Source organism: Temnothorax longispinosus, chromosome 8 (genome assembly GCF_030848805.1).
Source record: "Temnothorax longispinosus isolate EJ_2023e chromosome 8, Tlon_JGU_v1, whole genome shotgun sequence".
Classification (NCBI taxonomy): Eukaryota; Metazoa; Arthropoda; class Insecta; order Hymenoptera; family Formicidae; genus Temnothorax; species Temnothorax longispinosus.
In genome coordinates, this window is record NC_092365.1 from 17,847,364 (window position 1) to 17,863,959 (window position 16,596).

Here is a 16,596-nt window from a genome sequence, read left to right on the forward strand (position 1 = left end):
ATACCTCAGACCAAACGATTCACGCGAATCGGGGCAAGATTGGGATCGTAAATGAATGTGAATACAAGTAATATGAATAGCGGCGTTTTGAGAAACGCGTCGAGACGAATTTAGTTGCTTATGACGATTCATTTATCACCGTCAACCTTCTCTCTCGCGAGATATCGTCCTTTATAGTTGAGCGAAGTTGCAAGTTTACTAAGTCATATCTCACTGCCCGCTCAAGAGAATGTTCACTTCCTTATTGTTCAGTGAACTTAACACGGGTTATGTAACGTAGTCGCGACAGAAACACTTCTTTCTCCTATCATCGCGAAAAGCAATCGCAATCACGAAACATTTTATAATTCGTAATTTTGACGTTACTGACGTTATATAATACATATTATGTTGGAAATTTTGTTACCTATATTGCGATTTATTACACGTAGTTGTTGTAATACTTAATTCTCCTTAAAATAATACATTACTCGCAATAATTAGTTAATTCCTGTTCTAATTCGTTGAAATCAACAGGCTTGTACATTATATCACTATAATTAAATTCGTTACAATAACGCCGGAGATCCTTTTTGCGAAGGAGTTATACACTGTCCCCCGGTTCGCCAAGCAAAACCGGTAAAAACAGCTTCGTCGCTCATCTTCTTGCCTTTCCTCCTTGCTACCAGCTCCACCAGATCGACAGTACACGAGGAGAAACTTCGATGGCGTCTCTCCTTTTTCGTTCTTTCACCCCGTTTCGCCCTTGCTGCAGCCTATTACTATATCCCAACTATTCCTGCCGACGTTTCCATCAAGCATCGATGAACGGGAGCATTTTCAGGGATGCCGACAACGAGAACGAGGGTATGTTAGCTGGGTAGCAGACTGTTGGCGCGGCGAAAGGGACGCGAACAGGCAGGACCGGGAAGAAGGGAGGGAGTGCGAGTTGGCCGAAGTGGTGTTTCCCCAGGGTAAGCATGAGCATATACTTGCCCGGGGCTTATTCAGACAAATCGGTGATTGCTGCGGAGGCGAGCGAAAGGGTAGCTCGCCGCCGCCGCCGCCGCCGCCGCCGCCGCCGTCACCACCACCAGCACCTTCACTAACACCACTACCATCAGTCGCACATTGCCTTCGCCATCAGCACACCGCACCGAGGTACCCCGCGCCACAAACACGGTGCGCTTGCCTTCGGTGCAACGATAGAACGAGACACACCGAAATTCGTTGTGCTTGCGAAGAGAGAGAGAAAGAGAGAGCGACACAGACGGACGGCCATACAGACAGACGAGGAACAGAGGCGGAAGTGGCAGAGTAGAGAACGAGAAATACTGAACGCGGCATAGGGATTGTCCGTGAGATGGTGGAAATGAGAGAGAGAGAGAGAGAAAGAGAGAGAGAGAGAGAGAGAGAGAGAGAGAGAGAGAGAAAGAGAGAAGACGAAAGGCGGAGAGAGCGCAGTCGGACTGAAGAGGAACCAGGGAGAGAGAAGAATGATTGTTTCCATGATTACAATGGAGAGAGGAAGAGGAAAAGGGGAGAGATGGCCGGGCAGGAGGTGGCGGTCGCGAGTAAAGGGGTATGAGGGAGCAATCTCTTAGCGCTAACGTAGATTCGTGAGACAAGATCTTTCGAAATATTACACTGGAGGGGTACCGACCGCCGCCGACGTAGACGTGCCCACCGGGGAATTTCGTAACTGCTCGGATACTGTGTGTGTCAGCCATCGAGTACGTCCAGGAGGTGTGTGTTTTTCCAGGAAAAATACTTTGCGCCTCGTTTGGATAGTCGGGAGATGTGGAGGAGAGACTTTCAGCACTGAAGTGCTATGTTGCCGCCGGCACACCAGTTCCGGACGATTCACAGAGGTAGATTTATACCCCGACGACCGAGGAACGTAAGCCTTTAGATTCAAGGTGCTAATGCTCTTACAAAGACTAGCGGTGGAAATGGCGGTCGAGCGGTTCCGTCCGAGTAAGTATAGAACTCGTTTTTAATTTATCAACCGGGAAAGGAAGTCTTTCTCTACGTCTCTTCCTGTTGCAACGAACGTTTCTTGTTGTAACGAGACCGTGGAAAATCCCCGGATAAAAGCGCACTCGGAGAGACGAGGGTATATAGCGCAAGTACGAACGTACGTACGAATAACTAGAGAAATAGTATTTCAGTTATTAAATTAAGGCACACAATGAAACTGCACACTCGGGAGAAGTAACTCTCGAGCTGCGACGAAAAGAAGAAATCGTGTACAACGATTGGCGTGTAACGTTTCTATCGGGACAATCAGTTATCCTGCTCAAAGGACTCAAGCAGATTACGCAACGAATATCCTAGTTAATCTCATTAAATTCAATTCCGCGCGCAATCACTGCGCGCGATCTACTACAACAGATTCGATCAATTTGGTGCTTGATAATTGTCGTGTAGATGCGATTTATTTAACACGTTTCAATTGTTACGGCATGTGTGAGTATATGAATATTCCATTATATTATGGAGTTATACTTTTAATAATAAACTAATTTTTTGTACTTCTCACCGATGCACATTTATAAATTAATTTATTCAATGTTAATCGACATTAATCAACATTCTTAAACATAACTTATGTAATGTATAATATTATGTAAATATGTAATGTTACGTAAATATATCATTATTGAATAATTTAAATAAATATTATAAATTATAAATAGATAATAATAAGTGAAACTGGACCAATATGAATCTTACAATCAACTAGAGAAGATGCCATTTTCAATCGGGCTAGATCTTAGTAGCCTAATAATAATATTTCTATGTGAATTTTATATCGTTTTTCTAATTCACAATCAGTGACTACTACCTAAACTACACGCCGATTATTTGTCTTAAAATACAATTTGTTGTTGGAACAGTAAATCCACACACTTAAATCGATAATTCATTTAACTTTTGATGCTAAAAAGCGTTTCTTTTTTAATTACTGTAAAGAATTTATTACGAAAAATATCACCCCAACCAAGGTTCGAACCTGGATCTCCCTATCCGTGATCGTGATGAGCGTTTTTCGCAATAAATTCTTGAAATTCTTTACAATGATTTTAAAAGAATGCTTATTAGCATAAAACTCGATTATCGATTTAAGTATACAGATTTACTGTTCCAACAATAACTTGTGTTTTAAGATCGACAAGTATAATCAGTTTACTGAGTAGAAAAAGTGTACAAAATTCACACAGAAATTTATTATTAGGCTACCAAGATCCAGCTAAAAAATGGCATCTCCTCTAACTGATTATAAAATTAATAAGTTGGCATTTATTCAAATCGTCCATTATCAAATACTTTATATTTTTTATATTTTACAGCAATAAATCACATTTAAATATTTCTATCTATTATTTACATATTTAATTAAAGGAAACTTTCAACACTGAACTGCTTTATGCACGAAGAGAAGATCTCTAATTAGTATCAAAGTCTCTTTGATGCGAAGGATTATCACTAAGCATATTGAGCATCCATAATGAAAGCCGTCTTGACAAGAATGTAATCTACCGAATTTGGAGAGTCGATTGAATATGCAGTATACAGTTATTAATGACTAAATTAAAAAAATATATATATATTAAAATATAAAGAATATCTATTATACAATTTTATACGCTTACAATTTTATACCCTGCTAAAAAAACTATCAAAAATTGACTAATCGTAAATTATTGATGCATTGTTGATGTATGTATCATATTCGATTTTACGTAAACGGATTCCATGTAATGTGCCTATATAAATATTTTAAAAAAATTGTACTATTTCAATGGGATATCGAGTAACCTCGGGGGGGAATTCAGTCAAAAGTATAATGCGTTAGAGGATTAGCGATTGAAATATGCCCTTTATTGTTGGAATCACAACAAAGCTAAAAGGAAATAATACCATCCTAAACGTGCAGCGAAATAGAAACCTCAGATTTATATTTCATTAATTATCCTTTCGGATCATGGATTACTTACTACGGTCGCCGATTCTTAGGATCGTGACCATGCAAAATGCTGAACTAAGTCGCCGTTTAAGTCCTCGAGAGCTTTTTATGCGATAAGCATGCCGTTTCCGCAGAGGAGGAGGAACAGTATTATTCCGGGATAGAATCGAACGAATCGTTATCTTCTCCATAGGGATAATGACCCCACAGTCAACGTCGATAGTGTGCCCCTCCTTTCATAGAGAACAAACTGTTATTCCTTCGTGACAATGTACTTAAAGCGCCGTCGATTGTACCTCGATAAAGAAAGAATTCAAACGGCGACTTCCGTCATCTTTCAGTTTTCTCTCATTTAACCCCTTTCCGTTTCTTCGATAGCTAAAGGCATTCCGTTTTTCGCGTAAATGCTCGCTTTTACCGGAAACTCGATTTATATTGAACTACTTATACATCGATTCGATTAAGCTATGCGGCGCACGGTTCGCTGCTTTCCCATTACCATAATCACAAATAGCATTGTTACACAAAGGAAAACTCCCTTTCTCACAGAAAATCATAATCAGTCGTTTAAACAAAAAATTTCAATATTTTTTTAATTTTCTAGTTTTAAATATCGTTTCACAGAGAGAATAATTCAATCTACAAATTTATCTCTAATTTTTGTGTGCCAGCCCAGACGTTTTATATATTTCCACATTTTGAAAAACAAAAGGCTTTAGAAAGTGCCTCTGAAATCTAGCTGTATACTTATACTGTAATTTTATGTTTTTATAAGAAAAAGGATTCAAAATTTAATATCACAAGCCATATTTATATCGAGTACAAAAATTGATATATGCTAATAATTTATTGATTTATATCAGTATTCTATCTAACATTTTAAATCATCTTTAATGTGCATGTTCGAACGTTTTCTTGAAAAGATAACCTTTTATTACTATTTATTACACGATATGCTTTTACGTCATAACTCTACGGTCACTATTCTGTATCAATGCGCGTCAAGTAAACGTCTGCGACATATATTAATGTACGTCCTTAAGGCCAATTAACCCTGTTTTCAGCGATCAACCCCTTCGTCTGAGCTCGCCGCTGAGGTTGCGGCAAGGTAACACGCGTGTCGCGCAGGTGTATGGGTAACACACCACCCCAGGTTGCGTCCCAGCACGTCATGTAACTGGCCGCACGCGTATGGCCAGAGGTGGTTATATGGGTCGCACAACAGTCACTTGAGATTAATTACCAAGTGCATCGTTAGAGATAACGCGACGAAGGCTGGCGGCGGTTAAGTGAAGCGATGGTACCTAGATACGACGTTAAATTGAACCTTTCGTCGTCGCTGATTCCCGCAATGCCGCCGCCAACCGCACCGGCCCGACCCGGGGTGCAAGCTGGTACAATATGCGTACTTGCCTAAAAGCAATTACTGCCGACGTGCACACATACACACGTGCATACATATACGAAGACACATACGTGTGCACTTGACGATAGCGCGCGATATAATATTGTTCGGAGAGCATCTCGTTCATATTGGCTTCGTCAAACCCGTAGCGGGACACGAGCGAAAGACGATGTCTGATGTTAATCTACGTGCGCGGTTGCTGAATATCATTATGGGTTATGCACCGAGCTATCCCAAGTTAATAGCCTGAATCAACTCTTCGGAAAAAAAATATGGAGCGAATGTGTACTAGCGAGCGATCACTAAATCTGGATTACTTACATCAGTAAATATGAATTTTCGAAAGACGTTATTAAAACATTTATTAGAAGAAATGATTATTTACTCATGATCTTATATAATTTTAATGTTTTTCTTTCATTTATAATAAAGATGATCTTTGAGAAGTTGTAGCATTTTACAATATTCCTTAAGCGGATATTCCCCTCTAGTGCATCTACCCACTAACCTTTGGAAAATAAAACAGACGTTCGCGTAGTTCCATTAAAGTCGCGTAAAAATAACATTCCGCGACGGGAAGATAACTTAAGCGAAGTAACGCCATTTCTCCAATAGTGATCTTCCCTGTTACTTTTTAAAACAGGGACAAGATTAGTTTCAAGTATCCCAGAACATTTATGACAGATGATTCTTGTTGATTTCAGCAGAAAACTGTTATATTATCCTTACTATCGTGCGTTTCGCTGATTAAAAAAAAAACTGATATTAAATTGCGAATTTGTCATTAAATGATGACGCAGTGGCAAAACATCCTATACATTTACTCCGGTATTTGCGCGTCGTTGTAGAGCGATAATTTATACCATTGCCGAAAATTCCGTTGAATTCTCAGTGAAATTTCACGTAAGAGAGGTATTCATTCGGCGATTCGAATTCGCGCTCGGTGAGGAAAAACAATCCATCCGGTTAATTCTTCCCAGTAATTTTCCGTTAACGAAAAATCCGCGGATCTCTTGTCATCTTTATAAAGGAAAGTCTTGATATCTCGTTGTCACTATATTCCGCAGGTGGGATGGCTACGTGCCGAGGATCAGACGATCCTATCGATGGGCGATCGCAAGGTTATTCAGTCGACTCGATTCTTCGTCACCCTGGAGAACGCCAAAACGAAGAACCAAACGCAATCGCGGGAGGACGAGGAGGCCACTTGGCAGTTGCATATTCGGGGGCTGAAGGAGGCCGATCGTGGCTGTTACATGTGCCAACTCAACACCAAGCCCATGTTGAGCCAGCTGGGATGCGTGGACGTCCTAGGTATGCCTAATTGCACGCGTTACGTCGCATTCCGGCCGACCGGCCAGGTTTGCGGCTGTTGGCAGAGACGTCACGTACGCACGCACGCACCGCGTTTCGATTAGACTGGGCCGGCTTTAGGGCCGGAAAATATGCGTGCCTCGCCGCTGGAGCGGCGCGTTTGAATAGGCCGCTGCATATACACGTGCATATGGATCTCGCGCAATACGGAGATCCCTCGTTACGCGTGTTCGTGCAGGATAATGATGATGACGCGAACACAATGCGTAAGGTGTAATTGTAGCGTTATACGCTTGCTAATTTATGGTTGGGGAGAGATTCTAAGGGACCGACGTTAATTGACTTTAGAAAAGTTTGAAAATCCTCGGTCTTCAAACATCAGATCCCTTAATTCCGTCAAGGAATTCATTAAATAATTTGGCACGTCCGCCGTGGGTGAGTTATTCGAGCAAACTTAATTTGTAACACGTGTTTCCTTCCAGGAAGAGGATGTAATATCGATGCCGGGGAGTTAGTTTACAAGGAGCATTATCGGTCATATAAGAAACGCTAACGGCTGCGCTTTAATTTATAGTTTAATTAAACGCGATAACGAAGTTCGAAAGTCTACCTGGCAGAAAGTCTAGTGGTGTTCGTTGACTTCGTCAGCTGATGGATGCTCATACTTTGTAGCTCGCAAAGATCGCAACTAAACTGTTTCTATCGAATTTACACATTATCTTCTTTTAACGTTAATTATATCGACGTAACACGCGCAACTTTAATATTTGCTCCGTTCGTTTTATGTATCGGTAATATTCTAGATGAAACATCCTCGGAGCCGCTTCAATTTCGGCAAGTGCGCGCAGCTCGTTGTACGCCGTTACGGTATCATAAAATGCACAATTTTATATCGCGCCGACGAGCCGGCTAATATCATCTACTTTGTGCGTGAGGGAGAAACGGGGACGAGCCAAAGGATAAACCGGGAATGCGTTCCATTGCGTGTGTGCTTGTTCGTCGTCGAACACCAAAAAGCGGTCCCTCTCGCTGCTGAATGGAATGAAATTCCTTTACGTAGAAATACGAGAAAATGCCATCCCTTTTTTTTTCTCATCGTTCGGCTCGTCTGTACGCAGCGTATGTTATATCGCGACATACTTCAGCTTTGGATCATTGTAATTGAAACGAATCGAACGACTCTTCGAGAATTGGATGGAATTCCATTAGAAGACCATTCTCCGAGGAGGGATCGCCCGCCGATATTTCATTTCCGTCGAGTGTGACGGGAATGATTTCGAGATGACTTTTCGGTCGTCTTCGCCAACGTCGCAGCAATGGCCAGGTTAAATTGCGTTAGAATGATCGGTAATGCCGATTCTTTATAGTCCGCGCACCTGCCAGTCTTCGTTCGCGAAGTTCCGTTTCGGCCGAAGAGACTCACATGAAGATATATTGTTTCACGTGACACACTGACACGCAATTTCGATCCCATTTGTAAATTGTTTCTTAGACAACGCGGCGCGTGATATCGGGTGAAATTTCGTCATAATCCTCAGGCACGTGTTGAATTTGTGATAGATGGACACGTGAGATATCGGGAAATTCGTTTCATTCCACGAAGGGCTTACACGGATATAACGATCAGTGTACTTTACATTTCGTATACACACAATGCAGTTTAGAAAACGTGCTTGTTACTCGGACTGTTTTACTTATTCTTTTTGTTATCGAGCTTTACACATGCTCCCAGCGTTCGATATAGGAGCAAAATGAAATGAGTTATAATATAAAATATTAATTTAAGAGTTTCACAATTGTTTTTTCAAACGCCATTAAAATGTATGCGGAATTAATTTTCCGTATTTTGCATTTTATACGCCGCGGAAGAAAATGCTCCTGTGGATAGCGTATTTAAAAACAAACATATTAGTAATAGAAAAATAATTTCATAAAGGATGCGCATAAGGCATTATGTTGGTGGAAAAATTATTGTTCTACAGTCATAAATTTTTGACAACGTATTCTTCACAGTCCTTGTAATTCACTATGATACATGTGTTGTGTGGATTAGATAGTACAACTATTCGTAAAATAATTCTTCCTTATCGTGGAGACATTTTGCGCAGGTTATTTTATCTTATTTTATTGCATATTTCATTTTAACTTTATTTTAACGTATTTGCATAGACACAACACTCGTATCCTCGTATCTTTTTCGACGCTAAGTTTGGAGGGATCGTATCACTGTACGTCATTTTCAAATAAAATATATAATATGTCCCAAAAGAGAATCAGAGATAATGATTAAAATGACGTGATGATGATGTAAGTTTTTTGGCATAGTTGTTGTAATATAATTTTAAACGCGTTATTATCTCATCTGATGAAGTGTTATTCGATCTCTTCCTTCCAGTGCCGCCCGATATCCTGAGTTCCGGTACCTCGGACGGCGAGGTCTCCGTACTCGAGGGTGAGAACGCCACGTTGTCATGCAACGCGTCCGGACGGCCGCCCCCTCGCGTGTTCTGGCGACGCGAGAAAAGTGATTTCATACTCGTTAGGGGTGTTCACGATCCGTTGATACAAGGTAAGATATCGCTCCGAGATCCTGAGAGCCAGGGTTGTCACTTTCGATCTCCGTAATTGTCGTCTCTTTACGTCACGCTTAACGTCATGTGAAACTGGCGTTTATTCCGGAATGAAATGTCTCTCCGCAAGGAAAACCACAACGCGAACTAATTATTCGCGTTCCTATTTACATTACGTAACATTATTGTGGATTTAATTGGGTATTTACTGCGGGTTTATGCTCAATAATGATAGAAAAGAATTTTTACTCGAAACTTAGAATGAGAAGGGAAGCTTTTGCTCTTCTTTTTAGAGAAATCAATTTAAATCAAATGTTATATGAAGGTTTGAAAGTTATAATAAATAATCTCTTTTTTTCTCCTGAAGTATATGAAATCGGTATAAAAATTTTGAAAAAATCCCGACCTTTTTAATATCTTCGTAAACGTTTTAATACCTTTGCTTTTGCGCTATTAGAATAATCCCGATAATCCGACGTGTCTCAATCAAATAGTCAAGCGTTTTAAAGGGATATGAAGACATCGTAAATTCACACACGTATAGGTGCTCCCGATCGAAAGCAATTACGGCGGAACACGTTCCATCGAATAGAGATTAGTTTGTCCGCAATGACTTTCAATATCCTTCGGGCACGTCGAGTTCCGCTGCATTTCGCAAGACACCCGCACTCGAGGAATTTTGTGCAGTCGCGTGGTGGATCGCGCGCCGCGAGTAGATCGACCGGTTGAAAGAAATACTTGCAACATCATGCGAGTACCAGCGACTCACGCGGAATTAAACGAGTGCGCTTGTATAACTATTGACGTTCAATTGAAATGATTGACGTCGTGCTAGAGAGACAAATTTTAGCAATCAATCGATTTCCGATACAGCTCGATGCAGTCCCGAAGGGTGTGTAACGCATAATACATACTTTTACAATGCTTTTCAATGAAAGACTTTTATAAATTCATTGTATATGTATTTCATTTATCAGTTATGGTTTTCGAAGCTTCGTATCATTGTTCGATGCATCTATTAGTAACCGCGATGTAAAATGTATATGTAATTTATTCTGATTTTTATATAGAAGAAAGATTCAAATAATACCATAATAAACTATACCAGGCTTTTATCTTTTAAAAACATTAATACCGCATAGTAAAAAACCCGTTATATAATATTAATATTATGCAAACTATTAATCATATTAATAATACCGTCAATTATATTAATTTATTGTTAATATAATGAAAATTATTGTATTTTTCCAGATATAATTTGCTTTTCCAAACTGTCACGTTATTTGATTAACAATTAATGAAAATGTGGTGCGCAATAATTAAATTCTCAAATAAAAAGACGTTATTTCCGTACTCGATAATGCAATCAAATATACGACAATTGTTAATTTAATACAAGTGAGTATAGTGCTGTGCGAATTCGTCAGCTGTCAGAACAAATCAACGTATCTTGTATTTTTGATCGATCTTATTAAACTTCTGACACATTTTATCGCGAATATGGAACGACACATTCCACATGTGATTTATGTCGGCCGTTCGTTCGATAATAATATAATTCATTATCTTTCAGTTATTTGAAAAGCGCATGCTACATACGCACGCTCAATGCAATTCCTCATTGGATAATGGAAATTGTAAACACGTAGCAAAAATATGGATTTTCAAAATTTCGTTATCATTTTTAATGATAAACTGTATTTCAAATATGATATATAAATATATGATAATATAAAATATAATACAAGATTGAAAATTTTTCTAATTAACTAGATTAACTTATCGTTGGCATTTATGAGCTATAATAATAACACTTCTACTCGTTTTACATGATCAATCATTGTTTTCATCAATCATGCTAAAATACAAATATCGCTGCAAGTTTTATTACACTAATACAACACAGTAATAAATGAAAAAAATTGTGTATCTACATCTTTAGGTTTGATTAAAAAGTGAAATGAGGATTAATTAAATATTACATATCCCTTAGCAGGTTTACATATCCCTTAAGGCAGAAATATTAAGCTGAGCCACCAAATATAGTAAATTCCAACGACAAATTTTGCTACAAATACATATTCTGCTTATCATTGCGTGCCCCGAAGGCGTATTTCGTGAATAATTACTCAGGGCACGTTAACACGTCGGCTTATATGGTCGACGAGGGAGCAGCTTTCAACGAGATATTCATACAACGTACGATTTTCTAGTGGACAACCTGTCCGGCGAGAGGCTAGAATTAACCAGGGTAGACAGGAGGCAAATGGGGGCTTATCTTTGCATAGCTAGAAACGAAGTGCCTCCGGCGGTCAGCAAGAGGGTTAATCTAAAAGTAAATTGTGAGTACTTGAAAACGATTTATAACGTTTTATACCCGGCATTATCAAATCGAGATTGAAATCAATTGATAGACAGACAGGACCGTTTATCCAATTTAATGATTATTCTATTATTGTGACAATAATATAGAAAACGTTTAATAACATTACCTACTATGCCATCACATTGAATCGTAAAAAAAAAACATGTTATTTACATTAGCGGAAAAACCGCAGAAATGAAATGAAATACAAACAACATATGTAAATGTAAAAATCAGATTATTACTCTCTCATTTCTTTGCCTTTGCAGTCCCTCCTAGCGCAAAAGCACCGAATCAGCTGCTCAGTTCTCCCCTGGATACAAACGTGTCGCTAATCTGCTTAATCGAGGCTTATCCCAAGACGATTAACTTGTGGATGCGGAAGGAGCAAGTTATCATGAGCGGGTATGTACCGAGACAATATTGACAGTTTAGTCTACCGATCCCCGGGCGTAGTTCAAATCCGTTGTTCGACAATCTCCTCGGTGATAAGAGACAAAACGTTCCGCGTTTAGCAAATTGCTTTTTGCTAAATCGCTTCTGACCTCGGTCACCGCGATTTCGGATATCGATCCCGGCGGCGATTCCGGGTTATTCTAACGAGATGTCGAATAACGGAATCTATTTTCCCTATCGCGGACGTTAAACGTAAGTGATATGTCAATGCAGAGGCAGATACGAAATCGACGAGCGAGGAGACCCCGACGAGGAATGGAAGACGACGATCGTGTTGAAGATAAGACGCTTGGAGAAAACGGATTTGGGCGAATACACGTGCTCAGCCTCCTCAAGTATGGGAAAAGCCGAGGCGACTCTCAGGGTATATGGTGAGTAATCATATATATATATATATATATATATATATATATATATATATATATATATATATATATATATATATATATACATATATACATAAGACGGAATAAATACGTCATCCCCTAATGATAATCAGGCATCGACAATATAGTTCTGTTAAATCTACGCTCGAAATTCCAGTATAGATATGATTGGTGTCGCGCATTACTTTTAACGATATTTTTTACAATACCTAATATAAAAATTTCAAGCACCATTAAAAATACTATTCTAAAATTTACTATTCTTTTCAATCGTAAGAATAATTTAACTATTTTTAACGGTATATATATTCGGATCTTCGAAAAACAAAATATGATACATATCTACATTATTTAAATTTATTATTGACGGTTACGGATAAAAAAAGCTGACTAAAAAAACGCGTCGGTTTCTAAAAAAAGAGAAAGGAGACACGTCCGAAAAGCGAAGCGTCTCGGTTTACCCTGTCCATGATTCACGTGGATATTTTCAGAGATCGAGCGCGTAACCATGCCCACCCGCGTCACCTCGACCAACTGGAAGCGACTGAACCGAGGCAAGTCAAAGCCCGGGCAAGGGACGATGGTCAATCGGGTTTTCTATCAGCAAGTGAGCACGCCGGCGATGCAGAAGAGCACGGCGCGATTGATTTACAACAACAGGTACGCGACCACATCGACCACCGCGGATCCGCGTGCTCCCTCAATCAAGGACCAGGGTAATGCCTTTAAGCACAACAACCACAATGACAACCACCAGAATCTCAAGGATCGTAGCGACGCGTCCGCAGTCATCGCCAGCAAGCGGGTCGTCTTACCGCTCTGTCTCGTATTGTTCTCGACGGTGCGATAAGACGTAAGGTGATGAGAATTACGAGAACGACGACCGACGATGGTTCTGCCCCTTCGCAAAAGGAATTAATCTGCGAGCCATGGAATTGTGTTCGTCGATCCGACAGTGAGTGATAAGCGAGAGAAGCACTCACACAAGAAGTCTCGCAATCGAAAAACACGGGGGAAACGATTCTCAGACAACGACGACCAGGACTGATGAAAGAACTAACTCTTCCGTTTAATTAGCCAGATCAACGTTCTTAGCAGCACGTCGAGGAAAGATCGAAAGGGAAGCGAACACTTGGACGCTTTTACAGGGTAAGATCGTAGGGAAGCGAACACTTAGACGCGTGGCATGGTAGAAACGGGGTGGAAGGAGGGAAGGGAGTCTGATCCGTTAATGCGAGCGAATGTTACCCGAGATAACCGCTGCGGATTTTTACGGAAAGACGCTTACGAATGTATTTTTTATGACCCCTTTATCCGTTGCTAACGTGCGAGAAGTTCGGGTGTGAAACGTGCTCTTTGGTTGGATTAAATATATAGCATTATCCGGATAATTTTAATTCTCAGACAGCAAAACACTTAAGTACGGTTTATTCTAAGCTATCCTACAATTATGTTTATTTTTATTATAAAATAAACTTTCGTTCACATAAATTATTTGTTTTATTAGAATATTAATGAGATGAAACAAACATGGAAATAAACGAATAATAAATAAATAAATGTGAAATAATAAATAGAAAAATTAAGTGACTGACACTTGATTATTGAACAAAATACCAAAAAAAAAAAATAGAAAAATAGGCATCGCGCTGTCTGAGAGTTAAAAATACGAGGGAGAGATTTTTATTATTCGAAGAGCGAATGATTATTTCTTTCTTTTTGTGAAATTAATAGGTAACTTGGGGTAATTTTATAACGTTAGCGTCAAAAGCCTTATATATGCAGGGTGTCTATCTGAAATGAGCTGTCACTGTCGTTGACAACGGGTAAGAGCCCGCAGAATTTAATCGCTGTCGTGCGAATTGCAATCTTGATATGCATATATGTATATCTCGTAACGACAGTGACGACTCAGTTAAAGTGAACATCCGTTACGTTGCCATTGTAATACGTCTTCATCGATGAATCACACGAACTTTCCGAGCAATTGTGCGATCGTACCCAAATGCAGACAAATAATTAGCATACTAATTTGTATGTAAGAGATAAGACGATAATATCTTTGTTTATTGTGATGTAAGAGAGCGAATCGATATTATACTTGGCATCATAGCGAGCGTTATCACGTCATATCCGAAATAAAATCCATATCTGTAGCACATATAATAGCATACCACACTTTAGGGAAATATTTATAGATCACTTCGGTTATTTTATGTATTTTTTTAAATTACTTGTAGACACAAATACTGTACCTTAATATATGTCGGCAATGAAGCAAGACCACGTTATAGGTATAGCATAAGTGGTTAAACGCGAGGGATGACCGATGTATCGCTTTTTAAATAAAACGCGTTAATTAAATTTAACCCGGCTTTGCCAATTTTTGTATAAGATATGCTCAGCTACCATCAAAGAGAATTGCATACGTGCATTTCATATTGATACATGTATATGATGGAGTAGATATATATGTATGTTATGTATAAAAACACAAGAAAAATTGACACAGCAAATGATCTTATAATTTCTGGCAATACTACAAAGATCACTTAGTTAATGTTCCTCGCAAAACTATGAACCATATCTTGCTCTGTAATTAAGACGACCATGTAAAGCGATATCAATGTTCAACTCATTGTCAGTCAGAGAGTATTAAAGTTGACAGAAGGGATAAAGCGATTTGACGATCTTAAATAATGCTGCAATGTCCATCAATACGGAGTACAAGTCTTAGTTACATCGCGTGGTTTACTGTCGCAGAAAAGGTAGCATATCCCACACAGAGCAAAAATATGATAAATGTACCTATCTAATGAACCCTGTATATCACAGAATGCTCAATATAATAACTTTACAATAACTATATTAAAAGAATGTTGTTGTTTATAGGAAGGAAAAATATATATGAGAATACAATGAGAAAATGTGCTCAAATTGGATGATATAGCTTTGGGGGGGGATAAAAAAAAACGTGTTGACAAATAAGAAAAAAAAACTATCGTGCATTTACCAGTGACGTTCGTTTTGACTTTAAGTCTAGCTTAAACGAGTGTATTTTTTAATGTATTATTGAAACGGCAAATATAGCTGTTTATCGAACAAACGGATATCAAAACTGCTTTTTATTTTCTCACATCTCGGACACATCTTAGATACATAAATATATTAAGATATAATTTTGGAATACACACCAAATGCCATTGGCCAGGATGACCCATGTAGGAATGTTACGACCAAAATAAAATACTAAAGGCCATACAGACGCAGCAAAAAGCTACATATGGGCTTTTTCTTTCACCAATCCTAGCACATTTCCAAAAAGTACCCTGAAAACTAAAATTAAGAATTTATTAGATATATACAGAGTATGTATATCACATATACATAAATTTTTACGATGCTTAATGAAAGCGTTTACGTACCCAACCTTTCCCAGGCGTTTGTCAAACAAGTTTGGCGCCAGCGATCTGACATAGGTACAGGTGCATATTAGCAACAATATTACAGTCAGCAGGCTCTGAAAATTAAATATGGCAGACTGCCAAAAAAAAAAGAATACGTTAGTATGTTTAAATAAACTTTCATCTCTGAAATGTAAAGTTTAAAATGTTGCTCAAATGCGTGTCACGCAATAACGTAATGTCTTATCTATTAAATTAATAGCAACGGAATCTTAATTACTATCTACTCCTTCGCGTCAACGGATATCTTTTCCGATAATAATAATCGCGCTAATTCAAGTATCTAGCTTCAGTCATGTGGCCAAATTGTCGTACGTCAACGTCAACGACATTATAGGTTATACAATCCCAATCTCAAATGTCATTCACTATTCCGAAATGTGTATATTTACCATAATGTTGGGTCGCGCTCTACTTGAGAAACTGCAGGAGAATCAAGCTCGAGAAAAGCCACAAATAAATCGTTAAAGATTCTATCGTAAATTGAGTGACGTATTGTGCGACATCACTTTCGTACGGCGCACAACGCCACAACCACAACGGCGCGCAACTCGATGCGCGTTGCGCGTCAAAAGTCCCCTGCTTCCGGTTCGAACGTTTCAAACTATCGAGCGCATCTATTGGTTAAGCCCGATGTCCACGATGCAAGAACTGTGTCCAAGTTTCGATTTAAGCCAATCAACT

At 39.0% G+C, this 16,596-nt stretch overlaps 2 protein-coding genes across 2 annotated transcripts in view; one reads left to right on the plus strand and one right to left on the minus strand.

Annotated features, from left to right (window-relative positions):
- Window positions 1-15,728, plus strand: part of LOC139818401 (lachesin) — a 51,249-nt gene extending 35,521 nt beyond the window's left edge. Inside the window, exons 4-9 of the mRNA XM_071787075.1 lie at window positions 6,422-6,668; window positions 9,064-9,237; window positions 11,455-11,583; window positions 11,876-12,011; window positions 12,276-12,433; window positions 12,940-15,728. Coding sequence (XP_071643176.1) covers window positions 6,422-6,668; window positions 9,064-9,237; window positions 11,455-11,583; window positions 11,876-12,011; window positions 12,276-12,433; window positions 12,940-13,298 — 1,203 coding nt within the window. The 3' untranslated portion in view covers window positions 13,299-15,728. The remainder of the gene's footprint in view (window positions 1-6,421; window positions 6,669-9,063; window positions 9,238-11,454; window positions 11,584-11,875; window positions 12,012-12,275; window positions 12,434-12,939) is intronic.
- Ksh (transmembrane protein 167A-like protein ksh) lies at window positions 15,559-16,466 on the minus strand. The gene is made up of 3 exons (XM_071787081.1): window positions 16,305-16,466; window positions 15,874-15,989; window positions 15,559-15,784 (listed from the first exon to the last, which is right to left on the minus strand). Exons 1-3 carry the CDS (start codon window positions 16,305-16,307, stop codon window positions 15,679-15,681), a joined length of 225 nt encoding a protein of 74 aa, XP_071643182.1. The 5' UTR covers window positions 16,308-16,466; the 3' UTR covers window positions 15,559-15,678.
- Window positions 16,467-16,596: the final 130 nt, after the last annotated feature.